At 36.6% G+C, this 21,724-nt stretch overlaps 1 protein-coding gene across 1 annotated transcript; it reads right to left on the bottom strand.

Moving 5' to 3' along the window:
* Positions 1–1,193: 1,193 nt before the first annotated feature.
* On the bottom strand, positions 1,194–21,144 carry atp8b3 (ATPase phospholipid transporting 8B3; the record flags this gene model as incomplete). The annotated part of the gene is made up of 23 exons (XM_083559540.1): positions 1,194–1,256; positions 2,332–2,370; positions 2,456–2,586; positions 3,774–3,912; positions 4,022–4,246; positions 4,342–4,425; positions 7,535–7,798; positions 7,892–8,062; positions 8,438–8,561; positions 8,658–8,733; positions 9,399–9,510; positions 11,851–12,015; positions 12,183–12,295; positions 13,603–13,791; positions 15,110–15,266; positions 16,383–16,405; positions 16,610–16,818; positions 16,935–17,128; positions 18,580–18,668; positions 18,802–18,960; positions 19,118–19,209; positions 20,320–20,367; positions 21,053–21,144. 23 exons carry the CDS (start codon positions 21,142–21,144, stop codon positions 1,194–1,196), a joined length of 2,958 nt encoding a protein of 985 aa, XP_083415666.1.
* Between the last annotated feature and the right edge of the window lie 580 nt (positions 21,145–21,724).

Genomic DNA, 21,724 nt, shown 5'->3' on the forward strand with positions numbered 1-21,724 from the left:
TAATGAGATTTTTCCTATTGCATCATAGATTTATGAGTGTGAGCATTACAGGATCGAAAGGATTGGCCTGGGTGACATTTACACATTTTTTGGTGTGTTTTTTTTTTCTATCCGTGTCTTTAATTGATTGTATGTATGTATTATTACAATCCCATCCCTTTCCCATGTCTAAGTATGTTTATAATGCAAAACAATGTCTAAATTTACTTCATACTGTATGAACCAAAGTGAATGGAAATGGCAACAAATGAGTAACCAATTGTCACAGTTTAATATTTATTGTTTTTCTTGTCAGTTTATTTTATTGAACATATTGGCTCTTGCTTGTTAAAATTCTAATTCCTTTAAAAGATTTCTTTAAATTTATGTATGTCATAACCTCTTGTAAAATGTAATTACTGGCCATTGTGGTACTTTGTTCTTTGGCTACACACCATAAATGCAAATATACTACTCCTTGGCAATTGATCCCTACAAGCATAAAAGCGCTTATATCTAGACACATGCAGGCTGAATCAAACAACAAATCCCTGAGTTGCACTGTGGTCTCCTTCTATTTTCAGTATCTCCAGGCCATTTCTCCATACAATTTCTTGAGAACAATCAAGTATTCTGTTTTCATGACTGATACAACCATCAATCATGAGTGAAATCATGCTAGAAGAGAGTTTGTCTCACTAGAAGGAACGACAAGCTGAGTAAAGAAAAAAAAGAAGGAAAACAGATATTGAAATACACATGTTGACACTTGATTTCACAATGCACAGCTTAGTATCAGTATCCGAATGGTATACAATGGAGGTTTAGTAGCCATTATGCAGTTTGCCATTCGTAAAATAAATATATAAATTCATTCATTTTACGTAACTTTACTGTAAAGCATTTCTCAAAACCTCTTGTTTACACATAAAACAGGAAAGATGTAACAGATGCATATATACCTAGAAACATTGTACAGGGGGAGGAACATGGCACGTGTACATATCCATTTACTGTAAAAAAAAAATACACCTAATGGCAGACAAAGGAAATCAGAGACGCTGGAGGAAACCCAAGCAAGTATTTTTTGACTTGTCTTTTCTCCTAAGTTATGGTTTCTTTTGCTACAATTAGTCTATGAAGACCTGACTCACACCGTCTCCTTTGAACAGTACTCGTTGAAATATGACTGCTATTTGAAAACTGAGTAGCATTTATGCAAAAAATTTATCCTCTGCAGCACAGGTAGCTCTTGGTCTTCCTTTCCTGGGGCAGTCCTTATGAAGAAACCATAATAAATTAACTAGAATAAACTAGATAAATGTCATATTATTTATCTATACATTATTTTCCCTACATGATATCCTACTCTAATTTTCAAAAAAGGTATCTTTTAATTTAATTTTTTTTATATTTAGCACAGCTAATCTGAACTTAAATTTGGTTTCTAATATGCTGCCTAAGGCAACATATAGTAAATACATTTCAAAAAGCCAAAACCCCAATTTAAAAAAATTATAATATACAGTTCTTTAAATGGCATTGTTTTAAGAATTCATAAAAATGATTCATTTTTTTAAATAAATAAAAATAAACAAATGCACCTAGAAAAATAGCTTGTATTTATGATAAAATGTGAAGAATCTGTAGATTTGTGATGTGATAATCATGAATGTGGCTCAATTATAATAATAGAAAAAATAAAATAAATACAAATACAGCCACAAATACAGTTACATACATACAGTATGTAACTACAACGATATTTCATTATACAACTTATTCTGAACTGCTTTTGCTCTTTATCCTCATATCATTAAAATCTGTTCAATGCTGCCATTTTTTTAGGAGTATTGATCATTTAAGAATGATGTCTGCTTTGGGCAACTTTTTTATATAACTGAATATAACGCTGTATAATAATTAAAAACTTCTGATATTTATCAGGAAAAATTGCATAATTGAAAAAGACCACTTTTTTTGACACTACTTTTTTTGTTTGTTTGTTGTTTAGTTTTTCTTTTCTTTTCTTTTTTTTTTTTTTTTTTTTAACAGATACTGATAATTGCATTCACACCCCCTAATGGCTCATTAAAAAGACAGATATTGTCCTGAAGCATCTAAAATAAACAGATTACGAATATAAATTTTTTAATGTATAAATTTGTCCCTATAAGTTTACCCCTAATATGCAAGTCAATGGCATCAATGAAAAAAAACACTCCCTGAGCCAATATGAGGAAAAAGCCTTATATAAATTTCCTCATATGAGGAAAAACAGGCTCAAAAGATACATGCAGTGGGGCTCCGTAGTGCTTGAGGCTCCAAATAATGAGGAGAATCTTAACTGACCCATGACTGTAGCTCAACTGGTTCTTTTACTGAATGGACCTGAAAAAAAAAACGTTTAAAAGAGTTAAAGATTTTTGACAGACATTGTCCCTTTAGTCATAAGCATAATGAACTCTCCGCTCACCTTGTGTTTGCTGGGGTTTTCCAGGATCACTTTTAGCGCTCGTCTTGTAATCGAGGGCAAGACAGCAGTGCAGCAGGTTAGAAATGATGCCAACCATACAATAGGATTGCTGAAGGCATTTAATGAAGTTCCTGTCAAAATAATAAGGATATTCTATTTAGACCAGTATTCATTGGGTTTCCGACTCCTTACTTTAAAACAAGCATTTCCTATAAGACTCTTTTCATTAATTTAAAACAAACACACAATGAATGACGCTAAAAGCTGCAGTTTTTGCTGGCAAAAGACATCAGAAGAAGCCTGTTTTTGTCTGATATGGATGGCATTGCTATAGTTGTATGCTAGTTACATACTGTAATGCAAAATAATAATAATAATAATAATAATAATAATAATAATAATAATAATACACCCTATTGCAAGTTGCCATAATTATAGTTTGCAGTAATTTACATTAGATTTTTGCCCAATAAATCAATCATGGTCTTAATTAAAAGTCAGTGCTATAAAACGTAAGCAGATTTGGTAGTATCTTTCCCTCCAGGTACATACTGGCACACATTTTTATAATGATTTTTACACTGGCAAAAATACTACACCACATCTCCATGTATTGTGCCTGTCAAAAGTTTGGAAACACCCAGTCTTTTATTTATTTTTTTTTTTTGAGAGCTTCATGCATGTTACTTTTGTTTCTATGTTTCTATGTTTCTATGTTGAATAAACTGTCACTTTAGGCAAAAACAGCAAAAATACATGTCGCTGTATTACCTTTTACAAGTTTCTGTTTATACTTAGAGAACATGCTTACTCATTATATACATGTGAGTTTGATGTAGGTTCAATAGTAAAAGGAATACTGAACCAACATGGCTACCATTCCATAATTTAACACCTTACAGTTCCGTCTACACTGCGTTCATTGGAAGCAACTTCACCATACAACAAGACCATGGTCCAAAGCATACATCCAAATGTTATTTAGAAAGCAAACCATTGCCTAGAGTGTTATTTCTCAGGGAATGGCTTGCACTTAATCATATTGAACTGCTCTGGGATGAACGGGACCACGAGGTCAGAAGAAAAAGTTTTACAAAAGGAATGGCAAAGTATTTCAGTTAAAGGTTTAGAGAAATTAATTGTCTGGATGCAATGAGTGTGTAAAGCTGTTATTCATGCTAAGGGAGGATTTGTATATTTTTGTTTGGTCGAAGTAAATCCTAGTTTGTTACATATAAACAAAATAGGCAAAAACCAATAAAATCTTTTGTCGGGCTCGGTATATTAATATAAATAGATATCAAGATAAAGAGGATACCAAAAAAACTGAAGTCTTTGGGGGAAGATGTAAACGGCCGTGGGCTATGGAGGACAATGGTGGACAGGAAAAACAGACCCAGACTGAGACACACTGCAGCGACATTGTACTTAGTCCAGTATTTAGTATGTAGAATGATCTTTGAGACACATGCAAAAGCAAAGGTTAAGATAATTTAATATATTTATAATTAATGCAATTTTTCAAAAACAAAAAAAAAATGTAAACTAATTTGAAAATAGACATACCTCAGTTGTAACTGAAAACACAGCTGACATTTCCACAGTAACGGCAAGAGTATGATAGTCCAGGTCCGAGTCTTGAAATACTCCAAAAGGCATGAAAAAGAGAATGATGGAGGTGTAGATGGAGTTGAGTAGTGTCGTGCATACGGTAAGGAGGTTGAAAAGCTCCTTTCTCTGTCCAGCCATGTAAAGCTCTGGCCAATGAAGACAGCTTTCGGCACTCATGTTCTGCATCAGAACCCACATTTACTTGATTTGTAGCTGGATACAGTAAACAGTACATTATACAGTAAAGCTTTGATCAGGGCAATTGTTCTACTCACCTGGTCAAATAAACCCAAGCACTGAACAGGCAGTGATGTGTACAAAATGGAGTAGAGGGAAATAAACCAGCTCTCATACATAAGCTGGATGAAGAGGAACCAAAGATTAGTCCAAATATAACTCATAATTAACATATTAATTGTAGCCCAAAAAGTTTTTTAGAATAATTTCACATATAAAACTAATAAAACTTGGCAGACAAACCAGCAGGGGAGAAAGGAGTACCTTTTTACATACATATTTCTGTGGTATAAGAAAAAGTAGTTTAGTAGTTTGAATTTTGGACTTCCTTTTGGAAGGTCGTGAGTTTAAATACCAGCATGACCAGGTTACCACTGCTGAGCCTTTGAGTAAGTCCCTTAACCCTCAACTGCTCAGTTTTACTGTATGTTGCTCTGGATAATAGAGTCTGCCAAATGTCATAAATGTAAAATGTAAAAAGCTTTTTATGTATTTTAATCTAAAAGATTAAAGATAGATGGAGTGCATAACGTGGCTTTTGAAATGTTAGTTGCAGTTTATGTTAAATTAGCCTTGCAATATGGCCTTCATTACCACACACCCACTTTGATTAAAGTTATCCCAAAGTCTTTGGAGTAATATGTCCAATGCAACAGCAAGGACTGAGAAATAAACTGACATGCAAAAGTGCAAAAGTCATGATAGTCTGTAATGTGCCCCCCTGACCTAATTATCTTCCTCAAAATTCTCAAACTATACCCCATAATGACAATGTGAAAGAAGTGTGTTTAAAATCTTTGCAAATGTATTAAAAATAAAAAAAATAAAAAAATCACATGTACATAAGTATTCACAGCCTTTGCTCAATACTTTGTTCAAGCACCTTTGGGACCAAAAACAGCCTCAAGTCTTTTCAAGTATGATGCTACAAGCTTGGCACACCTATTTTTGGCCAGTTTCTCCCATTCTTCCTTGTAGAACCTCTCAAGCTCCATCAGGTAAAATTGGGGTGTCAGGGCACAGCCATTTTTGGATCTCTCCAGAAAATGTGCAATTACATTCAAGTCTGGGCTGTGGCTGGGCCACTCAAGGACATTCACAGAGTCATCCTGTAGCCACTCCTTTGTAATCTTGGCTGTGTGTTTAAAGTCGTTGTCCTGTTGGAAGATGAACCGTCACCCCAGTCTGAGGTCCAGAGCGCTCTGGAGCAGGTTTTAATCAAGGACGTGTCTACACACTGCAAGGACGTGTCTACATTGCTGCTTTTATCTTTCCCTTGATTTTGACTAGTCTCCTAGTTCCTGCTGCTAAAAAACATCCCCACAGCATGATGCTGCCACCACCATGCTTTACTGTAGGGATGATATTGGCCAGGTGATGAGCGGTGCCTGGTTTCCTCCAGACATGACGCTTGGCATTTAGGCCAAATAGCTCAATCTTTGTTTCTCATGGTCTCAGAGTCCCTGAGATGCCTGTTAGCAAACACCAGGTGGGATCCCTTTCTGCGTCTAAACGCTTTGGTAATGTGCCTGAGGCATTTCGATGCAGTGTCTCGTTCCCTCAGGGAACTAGGGTTACATACGTAACCTAGAGACGTTTTTGGTCACCTCCTTGACAAAGGCCCTTCTTCCACGATCACTCAATTTGGCCGGGCGGCCCATTCTGGAAAGAGTCCTGGTGGTTCCAAACTTCTTGCATTTACGAATGATGGAGGCCATTTTGCGCATTGGGACCTTCAATGCTGCAGAAATTTTTCGGTACCCTCCCCAGATCTGTGCCTCGTTATAATCCTGTCTCGGAGGTCTACAGACAATTCCTTGGAATTCATTGCTTGGCATTTGCTCTGATATGCACTATTAACTGTGGGACCTCATATAGACAGGTGTGTGGAAAAAGTAAAGTGCTGTGAATACTTTCTGGATGCACTATATGTTCTGGAATTCAGTCCAGTCTTTGGCTTTTCTTGCCAGTGGTTTATCTCTATTATGGTTGCAATTGTGCCCATTGTTTTTCTATTTAGTTCCTGATTAGTTTGAACATTTTATACCACCCCAAGGTAATTCCTGGTTTGAATCTTCTGTAGACTTATATAAACTTTTCTATTAAAAATTTTCCTATTTAGTTTTTTTACGCATACTATGGACTGTGATAATTACTGGATTTCACAAATAAATTACCACCATGCTTTAAAACACGACACGTTGCAGGACTTTGCTGTCTATGGACACAGCAGTTACATGTATTATTTGGCAGACACCCTTATCCAAAGCGACTTACCTTGGTTTTCTATTTTTCTTTGATTCTACCTAAAATTGTTTGTATCTCCTGGATTTCCATAAGGCATTGCAGATTTCAAGGGCACTTGGTCCTTTTTATGAAACCAACTTAGTAAAGTAAAAACAAAATATGTGCAAGCTCCGCACTGCACCAAAGGACAATAGTGATCTGCTGAACTGACATCAGACCCAGTGTCAATGTTCAACAACCCAAAGGTTAAGTGGAGGTTTAATATAACATATGCTTCATTTTGTAATGCCTTTGAATCGGTTATTCTAAATTCGGCCTTAATTGTAACTTGTAAATTGTACTAGAAAACTAGCAAAACTATAACTAGCAAATACGGCATTATATAAGCTGATATACGCTGAGGCTCATAGAATGGGGCCTCGGCACCACATTGATTTCCATGTAACTATTAAAAGGAATTTGGGAAGTGTTTGGCACAGCGAAGATGCAGCCAGCAGTGATTGAAGGAAGGCACATTTTAATGACTTTTTATCTCTTTTAGCTTTTTCTGTTTAAAAGTAATAAAAAGGCTTCTCTACTGCATAAAGCTAACTGGTATCAACTGTATATACAGGTATATCTGATATTAATGACTTAGTCAAACACATATTGATGTTTTTATTTATAAAAAATAATTAACATAGTTCTTAATTTCACTTAATTGGAAGTGCATTATATTTTAAGTGGGAACCATTCTGATCTTCACAGAATTTGGGGGAAAATCTAGGCTTTATTGGGTGATTTTGTCTTTTAATTCATAGCTGCATTTAAATGCATAAATGGATATACGTTCTGAAAAAGGAAATTGACATTCGATAAGATCTATGAATTGTGGGTAAAATAAAAACAAATTTACCATCAGCAACAATTACAACACCCCGACACACACATATATATATACACTTCATTCAATCAATGTCAATTCTGAAGAATTGGCAGGTTTACCTGGGCACTAAAGCCATTGTACAAGCTGAACCAGATGTTCACCAGAGCAAAGGAAGTGGTTTTATACAGGAAGTAACTCAAAAAACTGCAAACGCGGTGGTAAGACCATTGGCCGTGGACCAGAAGCAGTCTGCTCAGGAAGCGAAACTGCGCCAGTGCAAAGTCAGCATTCTGTACAGCCTGACCATCTTCTACACCATGTACACCAACCCCTATATGGGCCACTATGTTGATACGTGGGAAATAGACAGTTGGAGTCACTTTCTAAGATTCAAGAATTATACAGTTTGTGGCAATATTGAATTTCCATAGTTTTAAATTATTTATACTCTGTTCCTTACTCTTAATCATATTTACATCATTGGCACCATCTCCGATTGCCATTGTGATAGAGGAAGTGAACTTCTTTACCAGCTCTACTATTTGAGCTTTCTGGCCTGGGGTCACACGGCAACACAGCACTGACTGGCACTGGTTGCTCAAAGACACAAACCTGGCACCCAATTCAGGTGTCTTGATGAGTTCTTCCTATAAAAAACATTCAGAAAAGAAGGTTTGGAGTGGAATCAGACATACAGGAATCTGATTACAGGTTTTCAAATAATGAAAATTGAAAATGAATACTTTGAGCTAATTATTGATCCATCAATCATTTTGTATTTTTATAATCTTAGAACTTGTATCTACACCTCCACATTCAATTGACTTGCCTCCTGACTGAAAATAATTTCTTAGAAAGGCTTTGGGAAAAATACAATTTTCAGAATATTTGTAACATCTTTCCTGGTTAGTTTGCCAACAATGTTATTGAAGAGTCTCTGTTTCTTCTTAAATAACTTTGCACAAAATGCTCAATAAAGATTGACATAAATTATGCATGTATCCTGCAAATCATATACTCACAAGTTCAAATCCATCAACAACAATGGCAGTTTTAGTCCCCTGAAACAGTTTCTGTGTGCTCCAAATATGGAAAACTTTACCCTTATCGACAGACAATTCTGGCCTGGGAGACTGAAGAATCTCTCTGAAAATATGAAATTTATAGATATTCATCACCACTGGTTCATTAGCCAGTTAAAAAGCAAGTCAGTATATAAATGCAAATAATCATACACCTGACCTGAGCTCCTCATTTTGAATCAATTTTGTATCCGGATCCATCAACTTGCAGGCATAACCCACATTTACAGCTGTTTCTAAAGAGGAAGAAATGATATATTAAGGAAAATGCCATATCTATTTCAAATAACTCATTCTACATCTCTTTTTTCACTCCTGAAATGTTTATTAGTGTGATTGGTGAAATGCTTGTTTGATTCTGAGCAGTGAATCAAAAACACATGAATAATCTAGTGGGAGTCTGTGAAAGTCTAAAACCCAGCATTATAGATTTGCTACCTACAAAGCAATCTTGGTGTACACTTTTTAAGTGTTCTAGTGCCACCAACAGGGCAAATGTGGGTATGCAGGTGCAATAGTAGCTGGAATTCAACATTGTTTTTTGGTCATGAGGTTCTGCCATATTGTTTCTTAACAACAAAAACAAACAAACAAAAAAACAACACTTTTTTCCACGCAAATTCTATACAACATACTAGTCTATTCTGTACAACTTGAAACTTTAAAACTGACACACACATTTGGCACATACAGTATTAATTAGGTTCCCAAATCCTGAATATGGCTGCCTGATTCTATATTTCATATTTGAAATGTGTGCTATAAAATACTGTTAAAAAACAAACACACTACGATTTCACATCACATTTGGAAATATTCCATTATATGATGCAGAATTTCCTATAACTTGTCCTATGTGATTCTGTTCTGTAAGTAGAAACCTTTGTAGAAATCACAATACCAGTCTTATCTCCAGTTAGTACCCAGATTTTCAGCCCTGCACGCCGGAGGCTGACAATGGTTTCTGGGACACCTTCCTGTAGACGATCTTCGATAGCAGCCACCCCCAGAATCTTTAAAAAAGAAAAGAAAATACATTGACTTAGCTGTAGATGTTGCACACAACTACAAATACTAGGCAAAAAAAACCTGAATATTAATTTAAACCTAGACAAGTTGATAACTGACCATGTGGATGACAAACAGCAGGTTGATTAGCAAACACAGAAACAGTGCTGAGTAAAATGGTAAATTATGAACTTCTGGCCACTATCGTGGTTGTGTTTCAGTTGGGTTGGGTTCAGTTAATTAATTAAATAAAATAACTTCCAATGTCCACTTAGTAACCTGAGGAATGTGTAATGCACATTATAAATTATGCTGAGTGTGATAGGGTTGGTGGTCAAAATAAAACTTCTGTCACTTCTATCATCTGGTGGAGGTGGGCATTCACTGCAAGCTGAGAGCACCTCTTCAAAGAAAGCATTTTTTAAGCATTTTTTTTATTTTATTTTTTATTTTTTCAGTTACTACCAAATTTAAATTAAATCAGTAGCTCTTGCATTTATTCATTAATTATTACGAGGTGGTGTTTTAGTGTCACGTTAAAAAGTCGAATTTACGAGAATAAAATAAAAATATTTTTGAGAATAACGTCGTAGGAATAGGTAATGAAAGTGGTAATATTTAGAAAAGAATCACAAAATGTTTCACTGTTTTGCATAAAATCGATGGGGAGGATTTGGTTAAATTCTACTTTAGGATCTACTTTTTTGGATTTAGCAATGAGAATATTCTTTGTGTTTGGGTGCATCAGCACGGAATTATAATTAGTAAACGGACACTGAAGTGGTTAAGTAGGAAACTTCATTTATTAAGAATTGCCTCTTTTGTGCACTTTGAAAAGGTGACTCCAAGGATATCGATGGTTCTCAATTAGTTTCAAGCCTGGGAAATGTGAAAGCTAATCAATGGTATTATTTGCCTTCATCATTCAGAAACTGCCTACACACTTTGGCCACATGAGCCCAGGCACTGTCATGCACCAGGAGAAACCCAGGTCCTCATTGCACCAGTGTATAATCTGACAATGGTTTTAAAGATTTCATTCCAGTATCTAACAAAAGACAGGGTACAGTTGGCTAGCACATTGAGGTCTGCATGATCTTCAAATATATTCCTTGACTGACAAAGTGCCAGGCCAACTATTATAACGGTTTCCATGGCATCACCAAGTGGAAAGGGAGTAAGGCCAGAAACATTGGAGGAGGGTTTAAACTGTTCTATTATGGTGTGGATGGAAAGAGAAATGGTGTAGGGGTGATACTGAAGGAAGAGTACAGTAAGAGTGTAGTGGAGGTGAAGAGAGTTTCTGATAGGGTGATGAATGTGAAGCTGGAAGTAAAGGGGTGATGATAAATGTCATCAGTGCTTATGCTCCACAAGTGTAATGGAGGAGAAGAAAAATTTCTGGAGTGAGTTAGATGAAGTGGTGGAGAGTGAACATAGGAATGAAAGTTTGGTAGTTGAGGCAGACTTTAATATAGGTGAAGGAAACAGAAGTGATGAGGAGGTGATGGGTAGGTATGGTCTTAAGGAGAGGAATGTGGAAGGGCAGATGGTAGTAAATTTTGCTAAAAGGATGGAAATGGCAGTGGTAAATACTTATTTTAAGAAGAAGGGGGATCATAGGGTGACGTATAAGAGTGGAGGAAGATGCACACAGGTGGACTATGTTCTATGTAGGAGATGCAACCTAAAGGAGATTGGAGACTGTAAGGTGTTGGCAGGGGACAGTGTAGCTAAACAGCTGGTGGTTTGTAGGATGACTTTGGAGGTGAAGAAGAAGAGGAGGAGAGTGAGGACTGAAAAAAGCATGAATTAATGGAAACTGAAGTAGGAAGACTGTAGTGTGAGATTCAGGGTAGAGGTCAGACAGGGGCTCATTATGCTGCATGATTGCACAAACACTGCAGAAGTGATAAGGGAAACTGCTGGGAAAATAATTTTTTTTATCTGGAAGTAGAAAGGAAGACAAAGAGATGTGGTGGAATGAGGAAGTGCAGAAAAGCATTGAGAGAAAAAGGTTGGCGAAACAGAATTGGTATCGACAGAGAGATGGGAAAAGTACACAGGAGTCCAAGGAGATGCGACAGCATGTGGCGACCCTTAATGGAAGCAGCCGAAGAAAGAAGAAGAAGAAGAAGAAGAAGAAGAAGAAGAAGAAGAAGAAGAAGAAGAAGAAGAAGAAGAAGAAGAAGAGGAAGACAATTTGACAATCTGTAAAACAAGCTTAGAACCTTGGACCCTGAAGCTTTAAGGTGGCCTGAAAATGTGTAACTCTTTAAAAGCCAGACATTTGATTGGTTTGGCAAAAAATAGTAATTATTAATATAAACAGTCTATTATCATACCGTCAGTTCCCTTTCCATTTGGTCATGCAGCACCTGCAGCATAGTCTCTTGGGCACTGGTTGCTGTGGCAACCTGCCGGAGAACTTGGCTCCACTCCACCCATTGAGCCTCACCTATGGAACGCACAGCCACACAAAATGTCCGAAGGCAGCCCTGCGAAAAAAACTGCCACCGCAAACAAAGTTGACACAAACAATTATTATATTAATTTCGTCTTAAACAAAGTCATGATATACCAACATACAAATGGGGATACCACTACAAAGCTTCGGTATTCAGAAAGAAAGCTCAGCGTATTATATAGTCAAAGTGAATTAAAAATCAGCACTAACCTCAAGGGCCTGCTTTGTGCTATTTTCATGCAGACCCCCGTTTTGAGAACGTGCCATAATCACTACATCTGCACCTTTACAGTAGAGTTTAATTGTTCCATCTGGTGTTCTCACTAAACACACACACACACACACACACACACACACACACACACACACACACACACACACACACACACACACACACACACACACACACACACACATTTTTGTCAGTATTTCATCTGTAAAGTATGAACAAAAATGCCCAACGGGTCTAATGTGCTTGCACAGTGAAGGCTATGGAGGCATTAGTAGTTGTTATTTTTGCTAAATAATTAATGAGTGGAAAGATATGGTGATGTAACAGCTTTCTACAGCTCAATATTCCCACAGATTTCAAAATACAGATTGATGATTTATGATGGTTCGACTTACGTTTTTTCGATACGACGAAATTGTCAAAATATTTGAAGTTTCATGTGGCAAGCAAAGTAGCAGCGTATAAGCGGTACGATATGTTGGAACGCTGCCGGCATGTATGCATCTCCCACCTTTTGATTTGCCTTATTCTAGACTATACTGTATACAACCAAAGAATATGCCTTTACATTTTATTGTGCAATAAAGTATTGTAACTAATAAATACATTGTAACAGACTCAGTGGCTCAGGATGGGAAAAAAGTCCCAACATATATTAACTGTAAAGTATTGGCTCGCTCACTAGGGAAAAACATACAATTATAAAGAACAAACTTATGCATTCTACTATAACCCCTATATCTCTGTAAAGCTGCTTTGTTAAAAGCAGTCTACAAATAAAAATGCATTGAATTGAATATATAGAATATTTTTTTTCAACTTTATTTTATTTTAAACTTACACTTCAGTGCTCATGTTAGTTATTTCTCCAGTGTTCTGTATTGTTTCAATATTTATGATCACACTTTTGAGTCTAGTATGAGGAAGTTTTCTTCCTCATAACATCTAATGGAGTTTTTCCTTGCCACAGTCACTATAGAAATAAACTTGACTGGCTTGACTTTATTTTGACAAACAATTCTTGAATAACCTAAATAACTGACTTAGTGTTCAGTGGTTAATGATAGAAAGGTTGAGGGTTAAAGCCCCAGTATTGCCAAGCTGCCACTCTTGGGCCCTCTGTGCCCCAGGACTGCTGTAGCTCTCTAACCCCAGCTTCCTAACATCGCTGGAATATGCAAAGAAAAAATTTCACTATGGTATAAGGTACATGTGAGAAATTAAAAGCACCTTTACCTTAACCACTTCATCTTGGTCAGAGCTAATCTGGGCTTTGGTGCTTTTAGAGCAATTTTTAACTGAAGTTTGTCTCATTCAACCACAAACGTCCAATAGCGTAATAACTTCCTAACACACTCCAGGCACAAAAGAAATTCATAATTGTGTTCAGGCTCTCACCTAGCACTGACATGCACCTCCTCTTGCTGGTGAATTCCAGCAGGGCCAATAAGTGGTACTGACGTGTGATTCCCAGCTCGCTCACCACGAGGGAATCGCGCGTACGAGACAGGAACACCCAGCCCAGCTCTCGAGCCGCACACACGAGAGCTTGTTCATCTGGAGATGCTGCCTGGTAATGAGGAAACCCTGTATAAAACACAGAATTATTATTTTACACTAGTTAAAGACCCTGGCTATAGTGACCTTTTAACTTTATAAAGCCAGACACAAAAAAAAAAAAACAGTTCCGTTTCTCAAAACAGTTCCGTTTCTCATTCATCCCAGTGTGTAATAAAATATATATCTTTTGCTTGCAAGAATGATAATTTTATTATCATATTTGCTGATATTTCAGACCCATTTTCCAATATCCATTCCTTTTTTTTATATTCCATCTCTGTTTTTAGCTAACAGTTGGACTGTACAGATGGGTTCCCTTTTGAGTCTGGTTCCTCTCCAGGTTTCATCCTCATACCATCTCAGGAGGTTTTCCTTGCCACCATGGCCACTGACATGCTCATTATGAAAATGCCCACTGTTAAATGTGCTATACAAATAAATCTCAATTAAATTGCACTTCAAACCTTATATCTTTCTGCATCTGAAACTTTGCGTAAAATAGCATTAAAGCTGATGTCTGATGTCTTTTACGGCTTTACTCGTTTGCCATCATGACTGAGTGGGGAAAGTGGACAAATGAACTTGTATTAAATGATTTGTCACTGATTCACTTTAAAATTGGTGGTACTCATTGTCAACTTTTTGTTCCTTTGTGAAAATGTATTTTCATTTTTAACATTTGATCTCGGCCACAAAAAAGGCAGACTGGTTTAATGTACTAAACACACTATAAAATCTCAATCCAAAATTTGACTGTTATCAGTTTCCTACTGTTAAGGATGCTTTCTCTGTGCAGACTAATAAAGTTAATGCTAAATGCTAAAGAAGGTTTTTAGGGACTTTTTTTACACCTGAGTTCTGATTTTTTTTTTTTTTTTTTTTTTAGAAGAAAACTTGAAACCTTGTTGATTTTTTGTTGTTACCTGAGGTTATGTTTATATTAAGAAATAGTGTAGTCTCTTTTCCAATGACTGCATTGATAAGCCTTAATATGTAGTTTTGTAAAGATGTCTACAATTAAAACAACTATAAAAAAGCATTTCTCTGTAGAAACTTCAGAATTTGAACTACATGCAGGTGATTTGCATATTGTGAACGAGGCCTAAAATAATAAAGCCCTGAAAAATAATAAAGCCCTTAAACAACGGCATATCAACTCCAAATATGCACAACTTTCCCAGTGCAAATATCAATGTAATATTTCCAATTTAGTCAAAGTTGAAAGTATTTGGGTTCACTGTTGGCTGTTTTATGCATGGTTTGCATAATCGTAGCCTTCAGCATTATACGCTATTTTATATTATCTTGACCTGAAAAATAAGTGGAATACCATGGTGGCACTAACCATCTTTCCATTCACTCATGACAGTGTGACACAGTGCCAGTGCAGTAAAGAATTCTCTGCTCTCAGGGCAGTTCTGTCCTCGCAAACGATCTACCAGTCGCTGGTCAGAGAAAGGCAGCCCACCACATGAAAAGCAGTTCCAGCTCAGATCTAATGGCTGCACAGAAGAGAGAACATGGGTATATGTATGGTCAGCTCCAGACATGAAAAAACAAACTGATTATTTAACATTTCTTAGTGGTCTAAGATAACTTGAACTGAAACTTTGAGAGATACCTAAACGTATATACTTAAATTTATACCAATAAAAATATATTTTACAATCATTGGCAACACTTTTTTTTGGCATAGATTGGGGTGCATGCCCTGTATTACTTTGTAGCTGGAAAATCTATTACAACCTAGCTGAAGCAAAGCCAGTGTGGTTTCATAAAAAAAATCTTTCGATATATCATTTAGTCAGAGATAAAAGGGTTATATAATGTATAAAAAAATTTAAGTTTAGTACCTATAAGTCTGTTCCTTATAATTTTCAGGTCATCCCTAATGAACGAGCCAGTGGGGAATGTGACAAGAAAAAACTCCCTTAGAGGGAATCAGGAAGAAACCTTGAGAGGAACCAGACTCAAAAAGGAACCCATCCTCCCCCGAGGTGCAGCATATGTCCATTCATTACCATTATTGTCCATTATTGTGAGGTGTGCTGTTCAGTGACAGGCGCTTAAATGCAAACTGCGATCCTGAGCTGTTCAAGTAGACAATGTGATTGAATGAAAATAATTGCTTTCTCCTGACATGCCATGAAACAGTTTGCTGGCATGGACATACGGTTTAACTTTATATTAGTGATTTTGACTTGAAGGCTTCTACAGTACCTTATTCTTAAAGAATCTATTCTTACCATACTGTATGTAGAAGTAAAATATTTTGTGTCCGCCATTAGGAAGGTTAGTTAGAAATCTGGTTGTAAGTTGTTTACCTGAAAATGTATACAATTTATATTTAATCCTTAAAATGAATCTGGGATATAGTCATTTTTAGACCCAGACTGATACAACAATGTATAAGAAATTGTCTAAAATTATTTGTGTAGAATATATATGGACTCCAGTGATTCAAAAAGTCATGAATGGCCACAGAATTTCCCAAAAACTTCAGTATATTCAATTCTGAGAATTGCTTCACATATTGATATAAACGCAATTTTTATCCTTTTTTACCAGTGATTTAGAGACTAGATTAGAGTAGTTTTCCTTCAAATGTTGCATTTTACCTTTGAATTTGCTGTTAAATCACCTGTGGATGAAAAAAAAAACATTCAAGTTTATAATCCATGAATTAAACCTACTGCATAGTATACTGGTCTGACAATACTTTTCAGCACAAACCATTGTAAAAAGGCAAAACCTAGATCACCTTCACTTTAACAAAATGATGCATCATCTTATCATCTTTAAAGGTCTGATTAGATGTTAAAAAAAATATAAAAAGGATACGAACCATAAATTTGTCCTGCTATGCAGCACTGGCGAAACAGGAGGCAGTTCTGTGTCAGTGTACCCGTCTTATCAGTGAGCAGGTGGCCCACCTGGCCCAGTTCTTCTGTTAAAGTCTTATTTTGGGCCTGGGCAGGTTTGTCGCTTTTCTCCCAGTACATCATAATGTCCCAACTAATCAGGATGCACTGCACCACATGGATCAGCTCAAACCTTAACAGAACAAGGAATCCAAAATAATTCACGGGTAAAATATGACTTACAAGTTAAACTGTAAAAGCACTTGAGAAGTCAAGTCAGTTTAATGGAACCAATTGAGAGGGCTTTACGTGATGTAGAGGGAGATGGGCATTGCCGGGCTTAGCAGGACAATATAGCTCCAGAAGGTCAGAAAGCCCCAGTAAGCAGCTTGGAAATTGCCACCAATGGCTGAGAGAACTTCATTATTTGGAGAGACCCACTGCTCAAAGAGTGCACATCCCACAGCCAAGAGTAGAGCAATAGTCAGCATTGTGAGGACAATCTAAAAATAAGATATATATATATATATATATATATATATATATATATATATATATATATATATATATATATATATATATATAAACATTTCTTAGAGAAATACTGTTTAATACTAATAAAAAATAATGTTTTATATATATATATATATATATATATATATATATATATATATATATATATATATATATATATATATATATATATATAAACATTTCTTAGAGAAATACATAGTTTAATAATTAGTAGTAGGTCGTACATTTCACACCTATGCCTTTAGTGGTGTCCTACCTGAATCGATCCTCCTCTTAATACCATCATACGGGCTTTAGAAACGATCAATATTATACAGAAACACAGTATAACAGAATGAATGAATGCCATTCCTAAAGCAAGAAACCCAATGAACACAATTCAACAAGTCTCTTTTCACTATAGCCACAACAGCACCACCCATATTCATTATCTCTAGCAGAAGCATCTATAATTACCTCATAAAATAAGCGTTTTTCGTGCATTTATTTTCTTCAGTGCATTATGGTTTTCATGGGGATTTGAAATGAAGGCAAATTGCATGTTTTTGTGCAAATTCTATGGGAAAGAAAAAGCTTAACAAATATTTTAAAATGTTTTTGATGACCTTTTCTCACGATGTCCAGCTTTTCTTGAAAGGTCTGTCCTGCAAAATGTGCTTGTAAGTGTATCTGTGACCAAATCAATTTCTTTTCCTCTGTCAGCAATTGTGGAATAAAAAACAGCTATTAAATTCACTTGTGCCGTTTGCTACAGATGCGGTTTGTAAGCTCTGACTAGTGCGCTCTAGTGGCTGCAGTAAAAGGAGACTTGTTAAATTGTGTTCTTCGGATTTCTTGCTTTAGTAATGGCATACATTAGTAAAGGAGATACTTGTCTCTGATGCAGCACTCTGTTATACTGCGTTTCTCTTAACCTGTTAGCTCACACCCCTAATTTTGTGACTAACAGCTGAAAATGCCCTAACAGTAAATGGCAACAGTTGCTGACAAAATGTGCTACATACACAATTTAAGAAAGAAGGCGCTTTGATGGTTTCTATAGCCATGGGGTCATAATGGTGGTATTAAGAGGTAGATTTATTCAGGTATGACACCACTGAAGTTCTAGGTGAGAGACACACAGCTCACCACTGTGTTCTAGTTAAAGGACATCATGCTACAGTACAAAGAGACATCTACACAATAAGGTAATGGTACAACATATTGACAATGTTTAAAAAAAAATAAAAAATCAACAATGCTGCTGAGACTGAATACACTTTTACCAGCACAAGACGGTATCATGTCAGTATCATTAAATAACAGTAATAACACTTGTTTGAGGGTCCATTAAAACTTATAAGGTAAATACTGATGGAAGTTTCAACTAATTGCGTGTGTATAGACATTTCACAAGTAATAAAGCTTGGTCTACACTTACCATTCCCACAACTTTGTTAAGAAACCTCTCCACATGTGTCTTCTTGATTTTCAGACTCCCACTGTTCCTGAGGATCTTACTGTCAGAGCCTGGAATATAGTTGAAGGGAGTGTTTTTTTTTTTTTAAACCTATTAGTGTCTTTATAATAATTTGTTATCATTTTCTGGGTCCATGTTCGCATGACTGATTGTATCGGTTATGTTTCAAATAGGTGTGAATACCTGTGTAAATCACAAGGCCATATGCAGTGTCAGTGTTGCGTAGTACAGTTTCTCTGAGCAGTATGTGATTGTTGTCAAGTAGATAACGTTGTCCCTGCCAGTGAAACTCCCCTCTGAAAGAGTACAGGTGACAGTTTGGCTCCTCACACCAAACAGCCCCTGTGAAAGAGAGAAAGGATCAGCCCAAAGAGTCTATGAATACCAACTTAAAACCAAATGGTATACTGTGGAATATAATATTAAAACAGTAACTGATAACACAGAACAACACTGACAGACTTTTTATGGAGCAAAGAGTGTACAGAGATCATCTAACCATCGAACAACTGGAGAAGCTCTTCGACTGGACCACTTGACATTTCATTGTGCGTGATAGTCAAAGCCTGGCGAAATTTCAGGTTGGTTTCTCTGCAAATGATTCAGGAACAGGAGTCAACTATTAACACCATAATTAGTTAAAAATTAAAAGCTGGGGGGGTTCAGTCCTCCTAATCTGTTAGGGCGGTGTTTAACACCTACAGTAGATCCTACTTGTACATGTGAGCACAACATATTGAACCCTTATCGCAAAGTTTAATGGTAACATAGTATTCCCTATAAAATATTATCAATAGCTATTTCTTTAATTCACTGGAAAAAACTGCCAATAGAACAATATCCAAGAAACTGATGTTCCTTCCTGCTTCTTAGTCAAGGAGGCAATGACAGCCAAGTCTGGGGATGTCTTAATTTAGAGTTTAAGAGATTGGAATTTGGATCTGAAGAGTTCAAATCCATGCCACACCAATCTGTGACTCCTGGGGCCCTGAGAAAGGCCCTTAACCAGAGCAGCTCAGTTGTTACAATGTGATAAAATGTAAGTCGCTCTAGAAAAGGGTATATGCCAAATGCCATAAATGTAACTGTAAGTCTAAGTAACACTTCCTGAGTGTAAAAGAGCAGCTGAACCACAAAATGTAATTTACACTCCAGGATGGTCTAGAAGTCAAGCTGACATACCTTCCACCAGCTTGCATGCCTTGTTGGCAAGGCCATAGTAGCCACCCTCAAAATGATTGTGGCTTAGAATGGACTTGTCACAGATGTACAACTCCAATACGACACTATACAACAAGTCAATCCAGGACTATTTATGTTACAGGTAAAAAGTGGATTCTAGCATGTTGGTACTGCATCTAACTCTTCCAATTCACATGTACAAAAGCAGAAGTCACAGTATATTGATTGGCAATGCTAGTTACAAAGCCACCCTGCATTGATTGCGATTTTGTTCAGGATGTAATTTTTGCTCTGACCTGTAAACCCTGCAAATTTGAATTACTTTCTACTGCACAGCTTTTGTTCAATTGTTGTTCACTGGCCATTTTCCAAAGTCTGTGTACGCACATGTACAAGGTACCGAGGTGTTAAATAAAATCACAAACTCATATCAAACGGAAAAACAGAATAACTGTCTCAATATGTATCTTGCATTGACTTTGGGGGGAAGCAGAAGAGCAGAACTAGCTGCATTCCTACCCGTCTATATCAGCCGTCTCAATATAGCATAAGCTGTGCGGTTCAGTGCTGCATAGGAGAAACAGATCTGCCTGTGGGACACAAATAATGCTATTATTTCTTTCACTTTTTGACCAAACAGACTCACACAGACACACCAATACATACCGGTATAATCTGGTCCCTATAAATTCTCAGTATATCTCCAACACATACATCCTTCCACTGTGCTGCTGTGAAGCTGCAATTAAATAATCGGTGCAGAAATATTGCAGTCATAGTACAATTGTTTTTTACATATACACTATGAAAATATCCCCCAAATACAAAGTAATAAAACCCCTTATTACCAACCCCTGGGGAGTAAGGATGTCACAGTGTCTTTGGTTAATCCCAGCATCCCTGCGACGCCGGCCCTTTAATAAATACAGAAAAGTAGTTATTTTATTCTACTCAAGTCATAAAATTTAAAAAAAAAAAATCAGATCATTTGCAACTGGGGCATGGTGGACAAAAATAAAAAATGTGAATTTATTTGAATAAAGAGGGAGCAGATCTGGAGGAATCACACTTATAGAGTGTTTTAGTGAACTGAGATGTTTAGATGCTGGTGTCCACCCAGTCTCAGATATCCACGTTTGTTAACAGTGGATCTATAATGTTCCCAGATGTTGCGCTAATTTATGGGTTGCTCTGGAACTCCAACTGACTGTATACAAGGTGGTATCAAAATGTATTTTACTGAATGTCCTACCTCAGACACTTTAGAACATGGCAGAAGAACTCACTATTGACATTCCGGCCTCCGGAGATATATTGCACAATGTCGAAAAAGACGTTGAGCATGCCTAAAAAAAGAAAGGGCTAGCTGCAGACCATCCTTGCCTGTTTTGGTCATGGAGATGAGAGGCTTTTTCGCTGTCAAAATTGCTGCTTAATTTCAGAGTCGTACACGGAGACCCAAATTTAGTGAAAATAACGATTTTAGTGAACTGAGATGTTTGGATGCTAGTGTCCACCCACTCTCAGAAGTTCACTCATGTTTGTTAACAGTGGATCTATAATAATCTTAAACCTTTAGCAAATTTTTGAGTTGCTCAGGAAGTCCAACTAACAGTAAGAGACTGCATTAAGGACATTATTTTTTCTTTTCTTTTTTTACAATTGACATTGTCTAAAAGCAGCTTTACAGAGATCATGAGGTTGTATAAAAGAATATGCACGTTTATTGCCAATAATTTTGTTTCTTATAATTGTTTATCCCTGATGAGTGAGCAAGTGGTGACTGTGGTGAGGAAAAACACCCTGAGATGTAATGAGGAAGAAACCTTGAGAGAAATCAAACTCAAAAGGGAAAACCCCTCCTCATCTGGGTGGCATCGAATGTCCCTTCACCGTATTTCCATTGTTGAGGTTTGCAGTAATA

This window comes from Silurus aristotelis, assembly GCF_946808225.1.
Source record: "Silurus aristotelis genome assembly, chromosome: 13".
Lineage (NCBI taxonomy): Eukaryota > Metazoa > Chordata > Actinopteri > Siluriformes > Siluridae > Silurus > Silurus aristotelis.